Source organism: Rhincodon typus, chromosome 15, assembly GCF_021869965.1.
Source record: "Rhincodon typus isolate 14 chromosome 15, sRhiTyp1.1, whole genome shotgun sequence".
NCBI lineage: Eukaryota > Metazoa > Chordata > Chondrichthyes > Orectolobiformes > Rhincodontidae > Rhincodon > Rhincodon typus.
Window position 1 is genome coordinate 52,172,890 of NC_063346.1, and position 17,083 is coordinate 52,189,972.

Below are 17,083 nucleotides of genomic sequence, written 5' to 3' on the forward strand. Positions count from 1 at the left end.
AGAGTCAGAGAGTCAGAGAGTCAGAGAGTCAGAGAGTCAGAGAGTCACCACAGTGTGGAGCTTTAGGAACACAGCAGGCCCCACATTACCCTCCAACCTGTAATCAACCTGGGACATGGACAATTGCCTTAAACACAGGACAATCCAGTAAAAATGGAAATGGAGCAGAAATAGATATCTAACTTCTACTGGACAGCAACATACAGAAACAAACAACATGCAGTGGGTAAAGGGAGCAACTGTGAAATCACATTAAACGACATGGTTCATGTACATGTTATCTTTTTGACGTTCTGGAAGGAACTAACACAGGCCTTACTTGAACAGACAGTGGCAACTCAGGACTTTGTGAATTTTTTTTTACATTCATTCATCAGACGTAGGTGTTGCTGGCTTGGGTAGGCCATTCCAAATCACCTTTGAAATGGTGATGATGAGCTGATTCTTGAACTGTTGCAGTTCAGAATTAAATGTTGAAGGACTGTTGTGCTGGTGACCATCTTCTATTAATTTTGCATCCCTGAAAATTATTCAGAAGCCTTCTTAATGAGATGCAGTGGTCTGTGATTATCTCTCCTATAATTGTCATGCAATTTGGTTGTATTGATGGTATCCGTAAGTATATGCCAAGTTCATTTATCCACTCTGTCTCAAAAAGCAAACGCTGTTATGTCACACAAAATATTAAGTGTGTTGTTCCATGTGTTATTAGGGTAATGGGAATCCCGTGTGACATCATCAGTCCGAAACAGGTAGCCCAGCTGCACCCTCTGGTAAATATCCATGACCTGGTTGGAGCAATGCATGTCCCAGGAGATGCAGTCATCTCACCACCAGATGTTGTCCAGGCACTCGTGATAGCTGCTGTAAACAACGGTGAGTTCCCTGGCTCATGGATAGCATTTAAATCCAATAAATTTTAAATGGAGAGCAATTGTAAAATAAAAATGGATGCACAATAGCACCTTGAGTATTTACAACTCTCTGATCTTGGTTTACATTATGTGCCTATGAAAGGTCTTACAGATGAATACTCTGAGCAAGGTTGAACATGCAGTTCCTCACTATCCTTTTTACAACACTTGAATCCACCTTTGTCTCTATAGTTTGTGAGCTCAGCACAGACTGGCCATGTGACGTAATGCTGTGGTTACGAAGGATTTGTTCAGCATGGATAACAGAGTTTTTTGTTCCACTGTTGGTGGACGTGCTTGTTACCATGATGGTTCCATGTTAGGGAATTAGATAGGAAATAGGCACAAAGTACAGCTTCATGAACTCCACCATTCAGTGCAATTTTGGCCGATTAATCTTCAATGTTACCACCTATTACCTGAACACCACAGTTCCCCGAGATCAAAAGTCATCCATCCCAACCTTGAATATGCTCAACGGTGAACCATTCACAAGTTTCTGGGGTAAATCATTGTAAAGATTCTGAACCTTTGAGGAAAGAATTTCTCCTCCTCTCGGTCCTAAATTATCAATTCTTAACGCTGAGAATATGCCACTGTCTTCTAGGTTCCCTAGTTAGTGCAATCAACCTTTGTGTCTTCCCTGTCCAGCCCCTGCAAAATCTTGTATCCTTCAACAAGATCACCACTCATCTAAAATTTGAGAGTCAATAGGCAAAGGATAGATTTCATATTCCAGGAACAAATCTAGTGAACTGTCAATTTTATTGAGCATTTTCTTACATATGGCACAGTATTACCAGGCATGGTCTTATCAAAGGAAATTGTAGAGTACTTCCTTATTCTTATACTCCAGTTGTTTCACTGTTTATCTGCCTAATTGTTGCTGTAGCTGTATGCTAAATTTGTGTTCCATGTAAGGTACACCCAAGTTTCTCTAATCTTCAACATTTAGAAGTTACATGCCTTTGAAAAGAAGTTTCGCTTTTTTTTATTACTGCCAACATGAATAACCTCATACATGTTGTTCCACACACTTGACCTGTTTATCTTTGCAGACTCCTTATGTCCCCTCACTGTTTACATTGCCATCTAGCTTTGTATTGTCAGCAAACTTGGATACATTACTCTCTTTTAATCTAAGTATAGATTTTTAAATAGCAGATGCCCCTGTGCTGATTTTTGCAACACTCCGCAAATTGAAAATGACCTATTTCTTTCCTGCTTCCTGGCAGTTAACCAATCTTCCAAGGCTTTTTTGAAATTACACCAGTGTACAGTTTTTGTTTTATTTGATGGGGAATGTATTTGCGTTGGATGCAGGTTAGAAAAAGTTCACTTGTTGATTTTAGGATGAAGAGGTGTCTTCTGAGGGAGGGTTGAGAAAGCTGCCCATTAGAGTTTAGAAAAATAGAACTTGAAACATACAAGATTCTGAGGGAACTTGAGTGTAGATACTGAAAGGATGTTTCTTCTTATGCAGATTCTACAACTAGGGGACACAGTCTCAATAAGGGGTCTCCTTGAACATGGAGATCAGGCGGAATTCCTTCTCAGGCTTTTTAATCTTTGGAATTGCTATTCCAGAAAGCAGTGATGGCTAAATAATTGTATTCAAGGTTGAGTTGTACAGATTATTGATTTGCAAGGTTGCAAAATGTAATGGTGAACAGAACAGTGAAATTAAGACTACCGGCAGATCAACCATGATCCTATTAAATGGCAGCACAGGTTTAAAGGACCAAATTAACTATCCTTGCTTCTATCTCTTCAGTTCTTATTAGACTGTGGTTTTTGAATTGCAGTGTTAAATTTCCTTCCGAGTAGGTTTCACCATTTTCCCAATAACTTCTGTCAAGGCTGACTGACCTGTCGTTCTCTTATGTTTGCTAGTTTCCAAATCACTGGGACCATTCTGGAATCTAGGGAACTTGAGAAAATTGTAAGCAATGCATCAGCTATTTTATCAGCTGCCTGCTTTAGAAACTAAGAATTACATCACCAGATTCTGGGGATTTGTTGGCTTTAGTCCCTTAGCTTTTGTTAAAAACTTGTTGTCTGCTAATAACAATTACTTTTAAGTTTCTCACTCTTTATCATTTCCATAGTTGTCCTATATTTTTGGAATGCAACCTGTGTCTTTTACTGCAAAGACAGACTCAAAACATATTTTCAGCACCTTTGCCATTTCCCATGATAATTTTTCCTGCCTCTGCCTTTTTAGGAGCCAATATTTACTTCAGCTTTTTTTTTCCCTTTTCTATATTCTTGACTGTTTTACTTTTTTTTTGCTGTATTTTTGCTCAGCTTACAGTTGTTCTTCTCCATGTTCTTTTAATTTAATACTGTCCTTAACTTCCCTCGTAAGCCACAGAAGATCTTTGTCACTGAACCTTTCTTTAATAGAACAAATTTTTGTTAACTTTTTAATTTATTTAAATGCCTCAATGTTTATTTACAACCTTACCTTTTTTTGACTATGTACCCAATCCAACTTATCCATCTCTTTCTTTGTACCTAGACAATTTGTTCTAAGTTTAAGAATCTTGTTTTGGGTTCAAGAAAGTAGCTGTTATACTTGTTTCCTTCCCAAACCCCCTCTTATGATTCTTAAGACCAATTTATTTGATGAAGTATTTTGGTCACTTTCTGAATTGGTCTGTCCTGGCCTGAAGGTCCGTTTTCTTCTAGAGTCATACGGTCTGTTCCGTACTGTATGACTCTTCAGTCTAACCAGTCCATGCTGAACATAATCCCAAACTAAACTAGTCCCACCTGCATGCTTTTGGCACATATCCCTCCAAACCTTTCCTATTCATGTATCTATCCAAATGTCTTTTAAATGTTGTAATTGTACCTGCATCCACCACTTCCTCATGAAGTTCATTCCACACATGAACCATCCTCTGTGTACAAAACTTGCCCCTCATGTCTTTTTCTAAATCTCTCTCCTCTCACCTTAAAAATGTGCCCCCTAGTCTTGAAATTCCCCCATCCTAGGGAAAAGACAACTACTATAACTCTATCTGTACCCCTCATTATTTTATAAACTTCTATAAGGTCACCTCTCATCCTCCTACGCTCCCGTGTAAAAATGTTTCAGCCTAGCAAGCCTTTCTTCATCACTCAAACCTCCTATACTGGCAACACCCTGGTAAACCTCTTCTGAACCCTCTCCAGCTTAATAATATCCTTCCTATAACTGGGCAACCAGAACTGGACACCGTATTCCAGAAGGGGCCGCACCAATGTCCTATACAACCTCAACAATAACTTCCCAACTCCTGTACTCAAAGGACTGAGCAATGAAGGCAAGTGTGCCAAACGCCTTTTTAACCACCCTGCCTATATGTGATGCAAATGAGTTCAAAGAATTATGTACCTGCACCCCTAGGTTCTTCTGTTCTACAATACTACCCGAGGTCCTACCATTAATTCTATAAGCCCTACTCTTGTTTGTTGTACTAAAATGCAGTACCTCGCATTCATCCAGATTGAACTCCATTTGCCATCTTTCAGCCCATTGACCCATTTGATCAAGATTCCTTTGTAACCTTAGAAAACCTTCTTCACTGCCTACTATGCCACCAATTTTGGTGTCGTCTGCAAACTTAATAACTCTGCCTTCTATATTCTCATCCAAATCATTTGTTAATGACACTGTCTAATTAAATGCTGGAATTGAGCCAGAGGAAACCTGGAATTTCCTGTCTAATTTTTTTTTTCTATCTTTTTGTCCAATCACTCCTTCAAATCTACCACTTTAATCAAGCTTTTGGTCACTTTGTAATATTTACTTCTATGCCTTCCTGTCAAATTTTGTTTGATAACACTTCTGTGAAGCATTTTCAAATATTTTTACTATATTAAAGGTGAAATGTAAGTTATCGGAACAGATTTGTTATCTCCATGTAGTTTGCTAAATTTTGAGCCCTATTAAATGTTGTTTACTGTAGGTGTGCAGATATATGAAGGGACCAGTGTCAATCACGTGATGGTCGAGAAAGGTCATGTGACTGGAATTGAAACTGACAGAGGCCATATAGAATGTGAATACTTTGTAAACTGTGCAGGGCAGGTAACCAATTTAGTTGATGGATCATTATAACACTGTCTCAGCATTCTGTCATTTGTACTGACTGTGAAGTTACTACATTCATTATATATCTACTCCCTCCCTGCTATTCAAAAAAGGAGCAGTGTGAAGCGGAACTCAACCTGGTTTTAAGACAAAATATTGAGAGTTGTCTTTTCATAAACTGTTGAGATACTAACATTGCTTTTTGATGCGAAGGTTAGCTGAATGTTGCCTTTTAGTTTCCAGTGCATTACAGTGCAACATATTTTCCTGTGAAGTGATGTTCCATGATCTTTAGCAGACTCCTACAAACAAGAGTAGACCATTTCTCCTTTTGAGCCTGCTCCTCCATTCTAAAACAATGGCTGATCTGCCTCAATGCCATTTCCTGCACTAACCCCATATCCCTTGATGTTATTAGTACAGGCGGTTCTCCTATAATGTGATTGCACGAGTTCACACAAGAACGCAACTATAGAAAATCACATTATAGGGAAATCATGCTAGAAAATTGTTATACCTGTACAGCAAAAAATTCGCATTATTCAGACAACATCCACTATTCATCAATTGCGTTACAGCCAATTTGTGTTAATGAAACATGCGTTATAGCAGAATTACCTGTATCTGGAAATTTATTGATCTCTATCTTCAGCATGTCCATTGGGTGAGGTTCCACGGTCCTCTAGGCTACACATTTAATCTTGAACTCGACAGTAATATTGTTCCGTTGTAGTGTGAAGTTTTGAGATGTCCGTGCAGTCAGTTGTTACTCTAGCAGCTCTAAAATGCTTTCCTGTGCTCATGCCCACTGTCCCAATTTTGTATGTATAGGATGGGTTTCAGGAGATCCTGAGAACTATTGTGACTTCAGTGGGCTGTACAACAGAGCTGTCCTGTTTAATTCAATTCTCCTGCTTAAAGAGATACCTACTGCAGAACAGGACTGACAGCTTCATGGTATTCTTCCTACTGCATAGTTCTAAACAGATTGTTTCACCCAGTGCCTCAACCCATACAGCATGGAAACAGACCCTTCAGTCCAACCAGCCCAAACTAAACTAGTCCCACCTGCCTGCTCCTGGTCCATGTCTATCTAAACCTTTCCTATTCAGGTACTTATCCTAATGACTTTTAGATGTTGGAATTGTACCCACATCCACCACTGCCTCAGGAAGTTCATTTCGCATGTGAACCACCCTCTAAGTAAAAAAAAAAATTGCCCCTCATGTATTTTTTAAATCTCTCTCCTCTCACCATAAAAATGTGCCCTAGTCTTGAAATCCACCATCCAAAGGAAAAGTCAACTACCATTAACTTTACCCCTCATTGTTTTATAAACTTCTATCAAGTCGTCTGTCAATCTTCTCTGGTCCAGTGAAAAATGTCCCAGCCGATTTAGCCTTCCTTTATATCGCAAACCTTCCATACCCAGCAACACTCTCTGGTAAATCTCTTCTGAACCCTCTCCAGCCTAATGATATCCTTCCTATAACTGGGTGACCAGAACTGGACACAGTATTCCAGAAGGGGCCTCACCAATGTCCTGCACAGCCTCAACATGACTTCACAACTCCTATGCACAAAAGTACTGAGCAGTGAAGGCAAGTGTACCAAACGCCTTTTTAACCGTCCTATATGTGATGCAAAGTTGAAAGAGCTATGTAGCTGAATGCCAGATTCTGTTCTACAACACTACCCAAGGCCCTACCATTAATCATATAACCTCCACCCTTGTTAGTTGTACCAAAGTGCAATACCTTACATTTATCCAGATTGAGCTCCATCTGCCATTCCTCAGCCCATTGACCCAGTTGATCAAGGTCCCTTTGAAATCTTAGAAAACTTTCTTCACTGTCTTCAATTTTGGTGTCATCTGCAAACTTAGTAAGCATGCCTTCTATATTCTCATCCTAATCATTTATCTAAATGACAAACAAAAGAGGCCTCGGAACCAATCCCTGAGGAACACCACTGGTGATAGGCCTCCAGTCTGAAAAGCAACCCTCCATCATCACTCTCTGTCCTGCTGTTAAGCCACTTACATATCCAATTGGCAAGCTTACCCCAAATCCCATGTGAGCTAACTTTACTAATTATTCTACCATGCAGAATCTTGTCAATGGCTTTACTAAAATCCATGTTGCATCCTCTGCATTTGATGACTTCCATATAACATTTATTGTTATAAAAATCACCTGATGTTAGAGTAGTTTTATTCTTTGTGTTTCCACCTTGGCTTCATACTGTTTGGCATCAACAGTCCAGGATTAAAGGAATTAACACCTACAAAATTGGCCGACACCTTTCAAGTTGAACTCCTGTAGAACTGAAGTATTAATACACATATTTTGGTCTTGAGTTTAGTATTTGAAGCTAACTCTGTTCTTTCATTCTCTCTTTTTCTCTCCGCCTACACGCATTAATCAACTGCTCATCTCTGGCCAGTGGGCCTATGAACTTGGTTTAATGAGTGAGGAGCCTGTATCTGTCCCACTCCATCCGTGTGAACACTTTTACCTGGTGACACGACCTCTGAAGCAGGGATTGCGCCCTGACACACCAGGTGAGGAAGCAGCATATCTGGCTGGAATCAATGGTTTGATTTCACTACTGCAGGTTTTAAGAATGAATCAATGTGTACTTTCTGAAGCGAGTTGAAGACATTTTTGGAAAAGATGAGTCTGTTGTTTTTGGTCTGTTGGAGCAGATATATTAACTGAAATAACGAGACTCCAACTGGGGAACACCGCATCAGTGAGGGAAAATATCTCATCACGAACAGGATTGAAGGCTGACAGGTTTCCTGTTTATTGCTTTTCTGTGACCAGCTCAGCAAACCCTTCTTTATAGCCACCAGTGAAATTCTTATATGCAGATAAGACTATGTTGCTTGACCAGATCATAAGGCAGTTGCTTTTGTGCTTCCAGTGGTCACCTGTCAGTGATATACATGTTAAGGGGTAAGGTAGCCATTCGTACCTGAGAATAGGTACCTAGCCATCCAGGCCAAAACACGCCTGCTAACCATGATCACATTGCTGGAGCGCTTGGCATAGCTGGGACTCAAACTGTGACCTTAAGTTTATGAAGCCAACTTTAAGCATGTGAACATAATGTATTAATCATAACAATAAGCTTGTGAGGCACTGATGAGATGCACTCAAGCAACTCAGCTAATGCTGACCAGAGCAACAGTTTATATTTATGTTGTGCCTTCTGTGCAATAAAACAATCAAAGGCATGACACATAGGCATTATAAATCGAAGTATGACACTAAGTTACAAAAGGATATATTGGGTTGGGTGACTTGAATCTTGATCAAAGAGGTCAAAAAGCAGTGTCCCACAGGAGGAAAGCAAGGTGGAGTGCTGCAGGTGGGTATTCCAGAGCTTAGGGCTGAGGAGCTGAATGTCAGCATGAAGGAGTGATTAAAATTGGGGATGTTCAAGATGCTGGAGTTAGAGGTGTGCAGGTATCTCAGGGGATTGTAGGGCTTGAGGGAAACCAAGAATGAGAATTTTAACATTGAGGTTTGAACGACCTCCAGTTAAAGGAGGACAGGATACGAAAGGTTGACCCTGTGTGAATATATTTCCAGGGATAGCAAAGGGAGGCAGAATGATGGTTTCAATTGCAAATGAGCCAAAATATTGGTGTCCTCCTGTGAGGGGCCACCCCTTGCATGAATGGTATGGTTACATATATTGAGCAGCTGACTCACCTCTTGCTCGTGAACAGATCGCCTTACAAACATTAATAGCAGGAATTTATCCTAAATGAATAATTTTCTGTAGGCTGCATATCACAGTGAAATATTTTTTGTCCATGCTCCAAGAGCACAACTCTTAATCTTCTCCTCCCCACATCTTTCGCAGGGCTGTGACCTTTCTGATGAACTATGTTCCTTCCTTTCCCAGTAATCCTGGATCTGGACGGTAGGATCTATGTTCGCAACTGGCAGGGTGGCGTACTTTCTGGGGGCTTTGAAAAGAACCCAAAACCTATCTTCACTGAGGGCAGAAACCAGCTGGAGTTCCAAAGCATGCTTGAGGACTGGGATCATTATGGTATGTGATTGTAGGGAATGGGGTGGGGTAGGTCTTGCAGGGCTTGGAGGCCAATTGTTCAAATGCAGGCGTTGAAAGTTGGAACATGCAACTTGGGTGTAGCTGGTTCAGTACTGGAGCTGGTCACGTCAGTGTGTGTTTTAACCAGTTGTTAAATCTGTATAAGGGTATCTGATCTCAGTTCACACAATGGGAGCTGAAAGATATGAGACAACCATTAGCAAGTAGTAGAATCTTGTATTTTTGGTATTTTAGAGATGGAATTTTGGATTCACTGCTGCAGATCCACCATCTTGCTTCTCTATAAATAGACAAAACATTAACAAATCCCCTTCCCCACAACTTAGCCCACACTATCTTAGCTGGGCAGAGTCAACATTACCTTAGGGATCCATTATTCAAGGCATGCATTGAGTTATAATGATGTTGCTGCAGAATTGGTGATATTAATTTCGCAGTCATGTCTGTGTTTGGGCCTATTATCCTGCCCAGTGTTCACGTTATAAGTGCTATGAGCATATGGGATGAGAATCATGGGTAGAGTGCTGGACCCATCAAGCCTGCCCCCCACACTCAAAGTCTGTAATGTTATGGTTGGATATCCTCTTCCTACTTACCAGCAGCCATGTAATGCATAAAGGCAAAGCAACAACAAAAGCTTAATGACAATTCCTCTGGTTCTCTAAAACTAGTCTGGACTCAATGTAATATTTCACCTGCCTTTTATTAGATGTCATGCTTGCCTCTGCATTCTTTGAGGGTTTGCAACATGAGCCAGAAAGGCTTTTCATGGGTTCACTGTCCTCTGAACACCAAATATTTAAACCAAGCCTTAATTTTGCACAGCCTCAGTACCTCGCTGCAGTGGGAAGATAATCTAGCCCTTTTATATATTCTATCAAACCACTGCAGCTGTACGTCTCAATGGTAAATACACTCAGCCTTCTAAGCTGTTCTGTGCAGTTAAGGTTATTCAAACTGTCTTTTACTTTTGCGGTTCTCATTGATTCACCTGTCATTAATGCTTGTCAAGGTCTGTAGCAGGATTGACCCAAAGTGTACATATAGTTAGGTCCACCCTCTGTAACATAAACAAGGATTTAGTTTCTCTGAAGGCTTCAGTGGTAAAATCAGCACTTGATGAGGTACTGAAAATCATTGCAAGTTTGATTCCCAATTCATGCTGGAGGTGGCTGATTTGGGTTAGGGGTTCTGCAGTTGGTTTGAGAGCATTTGTTGCAAGAAGAGGAAAGATCAGCCAAGGAGTGCTGCTTCTCATCCCCATCCAGTGACTGCATGGTGGAAGCTTGATAATGGCTTCCTGCTCAGGAGTACCATTGCAATTGTATCACAAAGACCCAGCCGATTTGGACGGTGGGTGTGCTTGGAAATGGGACTGGGAGGAATACAAATACTGTGAAGCACTCAACTCTCCGACTGCAGGGATATGATGTTGAAGGATGAATCCAGTTAATTATTCCATTTAATGTTGTGATTGTCCTATGTTGTCAGAGCCACTTCTGAGTGCATTGCTGCGACGAATGCCTTCCCTGGAGTCAACTGAGATCCTGCAGCTTGTGAACTGCCCAGAATCCTTCACTGCTGACATGCGATGCATCATGGGAGAGTCAGCAGCTGTGCAAAACTACTTTGTTTTGGCGGGAATGAACTCCAGTGGCTCGTCCTTTGCAGGTGGCGCTGGCAAGTGAGTAGCTCGCCAACACTGGGAGGGCTACACTTACTTTGTGTGAAGACGAAAAGTTGTAGCATTTCACAGGAAGATATGATGGAATACCGAGTTTACTTGGAGGGGCCAAATTCAGAAATTTTTTCCTTCTCTCGTCTGCAAGCTTCTTCTGATAAGTTGATCATTTGCTTCACAAGCAAATATTGAAACCATTCTTAAGTCTATGTCAGAGAGTTATATAAAGCACGTGGTGGAGATGTTGGTAAAAATGACTTAATCTTTGCGTATTCCCCCTTCCTCCTCCTCCTCACCCCCCCACCCCCAATAAAACTCTTGGATCAATTAATTTCAAAATATCATGATTGCTACTCAGAGTTTGCATTTTGTGTTGAGCCCAAGTCTCAAGTTTTTTGTCCTTGCTGAATTGTGTACCTTTCCCTGATAGAAACTGTGCAGAATGTTTTGTTAAAGCATAAGCAGCTGACAGCAATTAGAAGGAAGCTGGACAGAGGAGGAGAACACAACGCTGGTCTCTTGTTTCACAGACCTTTTTGTTCTTATAGAGTAGATATCTTTTGCTAAGAGTTCCACTGTACCATTCATTCCAAGGTTGACCAAGATAATGTAAAACATAGAGGCTTATCGATATCTTGAATTTGGTGCAAAGTTGATGCAAATGATAAAGATCTGAGATGCACTGTGTTAGATTCACTCAGGCCAACCTGTTGTCCACTATTCAGTTTGAGGCCTGAGATGCCTTCACTTATGTAAAAGGTGAAATGTTCAGGTAGAATTAGTTTAGCAAACTAATTCTATTTGAGGAACCTTTATTTTTATTCCCTCAGTATACATGTCAGAATTGCAGAGGCTACTGGAGTTCCTCCTGACTCCTGTATAGGTGTTCTGCTCTGAGTATGTACAGTTGGGCTTAGAGAGTCTGTCAGTTACATGAATGCTGTGTGCCTTGGCTTGATAGAGTTATTTTTTCTCTGTTCAGGTTGTTCAATTGCAATAAGAATCTTGTATTCATGGGTATTTATTGTAAAAATGATAATGCAAGCCCAGACCACCACTGTTTTTTGATTTGTTCATGTTGATGTTCACTGACGAGATATGAGGATGCGATCATTACTGATCGTGTGAACAGAGTTGAGTTTTCTTTCTTGACGTTATGACCAAATCATGGTCGTCAGGACAATGTTACATACTCCAGATGAGATAATGTAGGTAGGTGCTGCTCCTTGGATATAAATATTGAGTAGTAGAGGAAGAAAGTTGCCATTTCCTTTCCTATCTCCTTCAAAAGGATTGACCTGTAAGTGAAATTTTTTACGTGTATGAGCATTTTTATGTCACATCTTTACTCAAAGGCAGAATACAGGAAACCTGAAACATAAAACAGAGAATATTGGAAATACTTAGCAGGTTGTCTCACAAACTTCATTGAGTTTTTTGAGGAAGTAACCAAAAAGATTAATGAGAGCAGTAGATGTTGTTTACACGGCTTTAGTAAAGCCTTTGACAATGTTCTGCATAATAGACAAATTACTAAATTAGAACACATGGTTTTCAGGGTGAGCTTGCCAATCGGATACAAAATTGGCTTGACAGTAGGAGACAGGGTGGTGGTGGAGGGTTGTCTTTCAGATTGGAGGCCAGTGACCAGTGGTGTTCCACAGGATTCGGTGCTGTGTCTGCTTTTGTTTGTCACTTAAATAAACGATTTGGATGAGAATATAGGAGGCATGATTGGAAAGTTTGCAGAAAATCCTAAAGTTGGTGGTATAGTGGTCAGTGAGGAAGGTTATCTAAGATTGCAAAGAGATTTTGATCAATTGGGTCAATGGGCTGAAGAGTGGCAGATGGAGTTCAATTTTGATAAATGTGAGGTATTGCACTTCCTCAAAACAGGCGAGGGAAGAACTTATACAATTAATGGTAGGGCCCCAGGTACTGTTGTAGAACAGAGAGACCTTGGGGGTCAGGTAGCTAATCCTTTGAAATTTGCATCGTGGGTAGATAGGGTAGTTAAGAAGGTGTATAACATGCTTGCCTTCATTGCTCAGACATTTTGACTATAGGAGTTGGGAAGTCAAGTTATTGAGGTTGTACAGGACATTGGTGAGGCCTCTTTGGAGTACTGTGTGCAGTTTTGGTCGCTCTGCTGTAGGCAGGACATAACTAAATTAGAGAGGGATCAGAAAATATTTACCAGAATGTTGCTGGGAATGGAGGGTTTGAGTTATAAAATTAGGCTGGGGTTCTTTTCACTGGAGCTTAGGAGGTTTAGGGATGACCATATAGAGGTTTATAAAATCGTGAGGGCGATAGATAAGGTGAATAGCAAGGGTCTTTTCCCTAGGGTGGGGGAGTTCAAAACTCAAGGGCATATTTTTAAAGTGAGAGGAGAAAGTTTTAAAAATGACGAGGGGCAACTTTTTTTTTAAAACACAGAGTGGTCAGTGTGTGGAATGAACTACCAGAGGAAGTGGTGGACACAAGTACAGTTACAACATTTAAAAGACATTTGGATAAATACATGAATATGAAAAGTTTGGAGAGATATGGGTCAAACACAGACAAGGGGGGGCTCGATTAGTTTGGGAATATGGTTAGCATTGATGAGTTGGACATAAAAGGGTCTGTTTCCATGCTGTATGACTCCAGTTATTAATTGTATTGTATTGATTTTTAAATGATCAACTGCTGGAGACTAGGTGTAGGTTTTTATGATTGTTTTATTTGAGCAAGTCAAATTATTAGCCTCCAGTAAAACTCTAAAGTTCACAGAAGTGTTTTATACTGTTAGCATCCTCTTATCCATATTCCAATCTCTCTTCATACACAAAAAATAAACAGATGACCCTTTATGTTACAGGTTAATGTGTTAAGGTCTCTTTCATCCAGCCAATGAATCTTGCCCTGCACGGTACAGTCTTAACTATCAGTGTCTGTCCAACACTATCTCCTCCCAAACCACTCTTAATGTTTTCATTAACACTGTCTCCTGTTTACAGGGATCCCAGCTGACACTAGACTCTGAGCTGCATAATGTTCACTTCATACAAAGTTTAACCTGCCTTCTGCTTTTGGGATGGAAGTGACATTTAACCCTTACAGTCTAAAAATCTTAATTTCTTCAAATAATTCTGTGTTAGATTCTGTTCCTTGTGATTCAATAGCTTCTGAAATATAGGTGGGTTTGTTTTTCTGACCACTAACTGAAAGCATTTAGTGTTCAGATTTGGTCTTCTTTCCTTCTGTAGATACTTGGCTGAATGGATGGTGCATGGATACCCTTCAACTAATGTCTGGCCATTGGATATTAAGCGCTTTGGGGCACTCCAGAGTAGCCGCACATTCCTCCGACATCGTGTCATGGAAGTGATGCGTAAGTCTCCAGGAAACTGATATGTAAAGAAACAATGACTGGGAGCAGGACCTGACGGTGTGTTGAAGTGACCTTGATCTATGATGAATATACCAGACAGGATAATGGCAGAGTGAGGAATGTGGCAGTACTGCCCACTGAAATTCCTTTAGGACTAGGGACATTGTTGTTGCAGGTTCTGTTGATTTGGATGCCAGGTGATAGTGCTGTAGAATGACCAGAAAAATGAGAATTTAGACAGCAAGGTTGCACTTTCTTGCATGTCAATGGGTTTATAAATTCAACTAGAGTCCCATTACTCACAAGGAGGAAAGACCAGGAGCAAACTGGGCCAGTCATCTCTACTTTCCCTCCACATGACAATGAAATTCTCAGCTGCCCCTCTTGACACAGTGTCTGGCTGCGTACAACAGACAAAAATGCCACCCTTTCTTCATAGTTAAACATGAATTTTTGACACTGAAATAGGAAAGAGAGAAATTAAGGATAGTAAAAACACAAAGAACAGCCTAATTCCTTTCCATAATAATTCAGTGCAATGCTGTTTGATTTGACTTGAGATAATTTGATTTTTTTTTTAAATTTGAAAGCATTGCCTTTTCTGGCATTGTGTGTGTTATTTAAACTGTTGCTGAGCTTAACCGCTTTTTCTCTCTTTGGAAGATTGCCAAAAATTTGTAATCTTTTTGCTCTGTTCACTGCTTCAATCAGTTTCAGTGAGAAACTGTACATCTTGGTATCTTACCTTTTTTTTCAGCCACTTTGCTGATCTATGCGTTGTGACTGGCCTGAATCATAGATAGAAAGAAGCTGTGGCCAGGAACACTTGGATGAAAGACGTCATTTTTGTTTCCCTTTCTAATTGTAGCTCTAATCTATGAACTGAAAGTTCCTCGTTGGGATTTCCAGACTGGCCGACAGCTCAGGACCTCTCCTCTGTACGACCGCTTGGACGCACAAGGAGCGCGCTGGATGGAGAAGCATGGCTTTGAGAGAGTGAAGTACTTTATCCCTCCTGGAAGGGGTAAGTTATGAATGTCATCATTGTTTTAAAGCAGCACAGATTGCTAAGATTGACATTGTGGGCTCTCAGACCTGGCCTTGAGTGATTGTACAAAATTCTTGAACTAAATCTGCATCATTAATGGTACAGGTTACAGGGTGATCAGGATGATTTTGGCGATCTGTACAACAGTACAGCAAAACAAAATGATGTTAAATTTGTCTTTCATGACCTCAGGATGTTACAGACAGTGGAACACTATTGTAGTGCAGGATTGATGTAAATTCATAGAATTTTTCAAAGAATCCCTACAGTGTGGAAACAGGCCACACTGCCCCTCCGAAAAGCATTCCACCCAGACCTATCCCCCTACCCCTGCATTTCCCATGTCTAACCCACCTAACTTAAACATCCCCCGACACTATGGGCAATTTAGCATGGCCAATCCACCTAACCTGCACATCTTTGGACTGTGGGAGGAAACCGGAGCACCTTGAGGAAACCCACACAGACATGGGGAGAATGTGCAAACTTCACACAGTCGCCCGAGGGTGGAATTGCACCCAGGTCCCTAGCACTGTGAGGCAGCAGTGCTAACCACTGAGCCACCATGACACCCATGTTGAATCTTTTCATCCTTTCTTGTGGCAGTGCAACAAGTTTCGGTGTCTCAGGTCCCCACTCATAAAATTACAGTTTCCAATCGTTGGCATTATACTGTGGAATCCACAATCTTTGCGGGCTCAGTGCCTTTTCTACTATACGGTTCCCAAAACTGCATGCATGAGCTGTTGGATAACCAGTGATTTGTACAAATTTTTAATTACTTTGTATTCTGTTCCCTTATTTATAAAAGCCATTATATAATTTCATTTTTTCTGTACTTGCTCTCTCAGTTTCTGATTGTTTGTTTATTTGTGTTTTTCCTCAAAATGCTTTACTTCACCTGAATCCGCATTAAATTGCACTTGTCTCCTGACTGCCCAATGACCAAAACTGTCCCTCTCTCAAAGCCTTACTGTCATCCTGGTTGTTTGCCAAACATGCTATTTGTATCTTGTTAGGGAACATCAAGGTGATGCTGTCTACACCCAAGTGTAACTCCTGTATGTATACAGAGAACAAAAATGGGAACAAGCATTGACTCCCAACGACGCCACTTCCGACCCTTCACAAGTCTGACCAGCATGCCTCTGATGTCCGTTTTCGTGTTGTCTGCCCCACGTTGGTCTGTGGTCTTGTTTTGTGAAACTTCTCTGTTTGCATTAATCTGAAATTTCAGCCTCTGAACCTCTCCCTTTTCTCTTCCTAGATTTGTTGGAATTGGACCACAGTAAGACCTTCTACAAACCAGACTGGTTTGACATTGTGGGAGCAGAAGTCACGTGCTGCAAAGAGGCTGTTTGTGTCATTGACATGTCATCTTTCACCAAGTTTGAACTCAGTGTGAGTTTCTGCTGAAGCAGTAATGTATGTTCAGCTGGATCAGTACTGATAGAAAGTCCTCAAAACTACCTTCAAATTAAAACTTATCAATTGCAGCAGGACAGTGTGTAACTCAACTGTGTGAAGTGCAGCCTCAGCGCTGATGAAAGTCTTCAAAAATGCTTTAAAAGTTAAGAAATATCAGTGCCGGTAACATTGCATGTAACTCAGCTACGTGAAGTACAAGAATATTTCTCAGTAGACCTGGGAGTGGGAATTCAGAAGTGACGTCATGAACAGCTAGACATTTCAAATCTCTCACTGTCTCATTAAGTTTACAACAGGTGATAAATCCAGAGATAGTAGGAACTGCAGATGCTGGAGAATCAGATTACTATCAGTGTCACATTCTAGTCAGAGTCAAAAAAGGCTGGATTTATCACCTGAGATAACAAGGTGCAGAGCTGGATGAACACAGCAGGCCAAGCAGCATCAGAGGAGCAGGAAAGCTGAC

General features: G+C 40.7%; 1 protein-coding gene across 4 annotated transcripts in view; it reads left to right on the forward strand.

The window, feature by feature from the left end:
• The window catches only part of pdpr (pyruvate dehydrogenase phosphatase regulatory subunit), a 59,951-nt gene that overhangs the window by 24,529 nt on the left and 18,339 nt on the right, over positions 1-17,083 (forward strand). For 2 of the 4 annotated variants that reach the window (XR_007263779.1, XM_048605791.1), the window contains exons 5-12: positions 713-876; positions 4,871-4,992; positions 7,441-7,558; positions 8,914-9,063; positions 10,576-10,768; positions 14,017-14,141; positions 15,010-15,165; positions 16,457-16,590. Coding sequence is in view for 3 of the 4 variants with exons in the window: in XM_048605791.1 (XP_048461748.1) it covers positions 713-876; positions 4,871-4,992; positions 7,441-7,558; positions 8,914-9,063; positions 10,576-10,768; positions 14,017-14,141; positions 15,010-15,165; positions 16,457-16,590 (1,162 nt within the window). In the remaining variant the exon portion in view is untranslated. Of the gene's footprint in view, positions 1-712; positions 877-4,870; positions 4,993-7,440; positions 7,559-8,871; positions 9,064-10,575; positions 10,769-14,016; positions 14,142-15,009; positions 15,166-16,456; positions 16,591-17,083 lie in introns of those variants that run through there. The other 2 variants (XM_048605792.1, XM_048605793.1) reach the window with 2 other exon arrangements.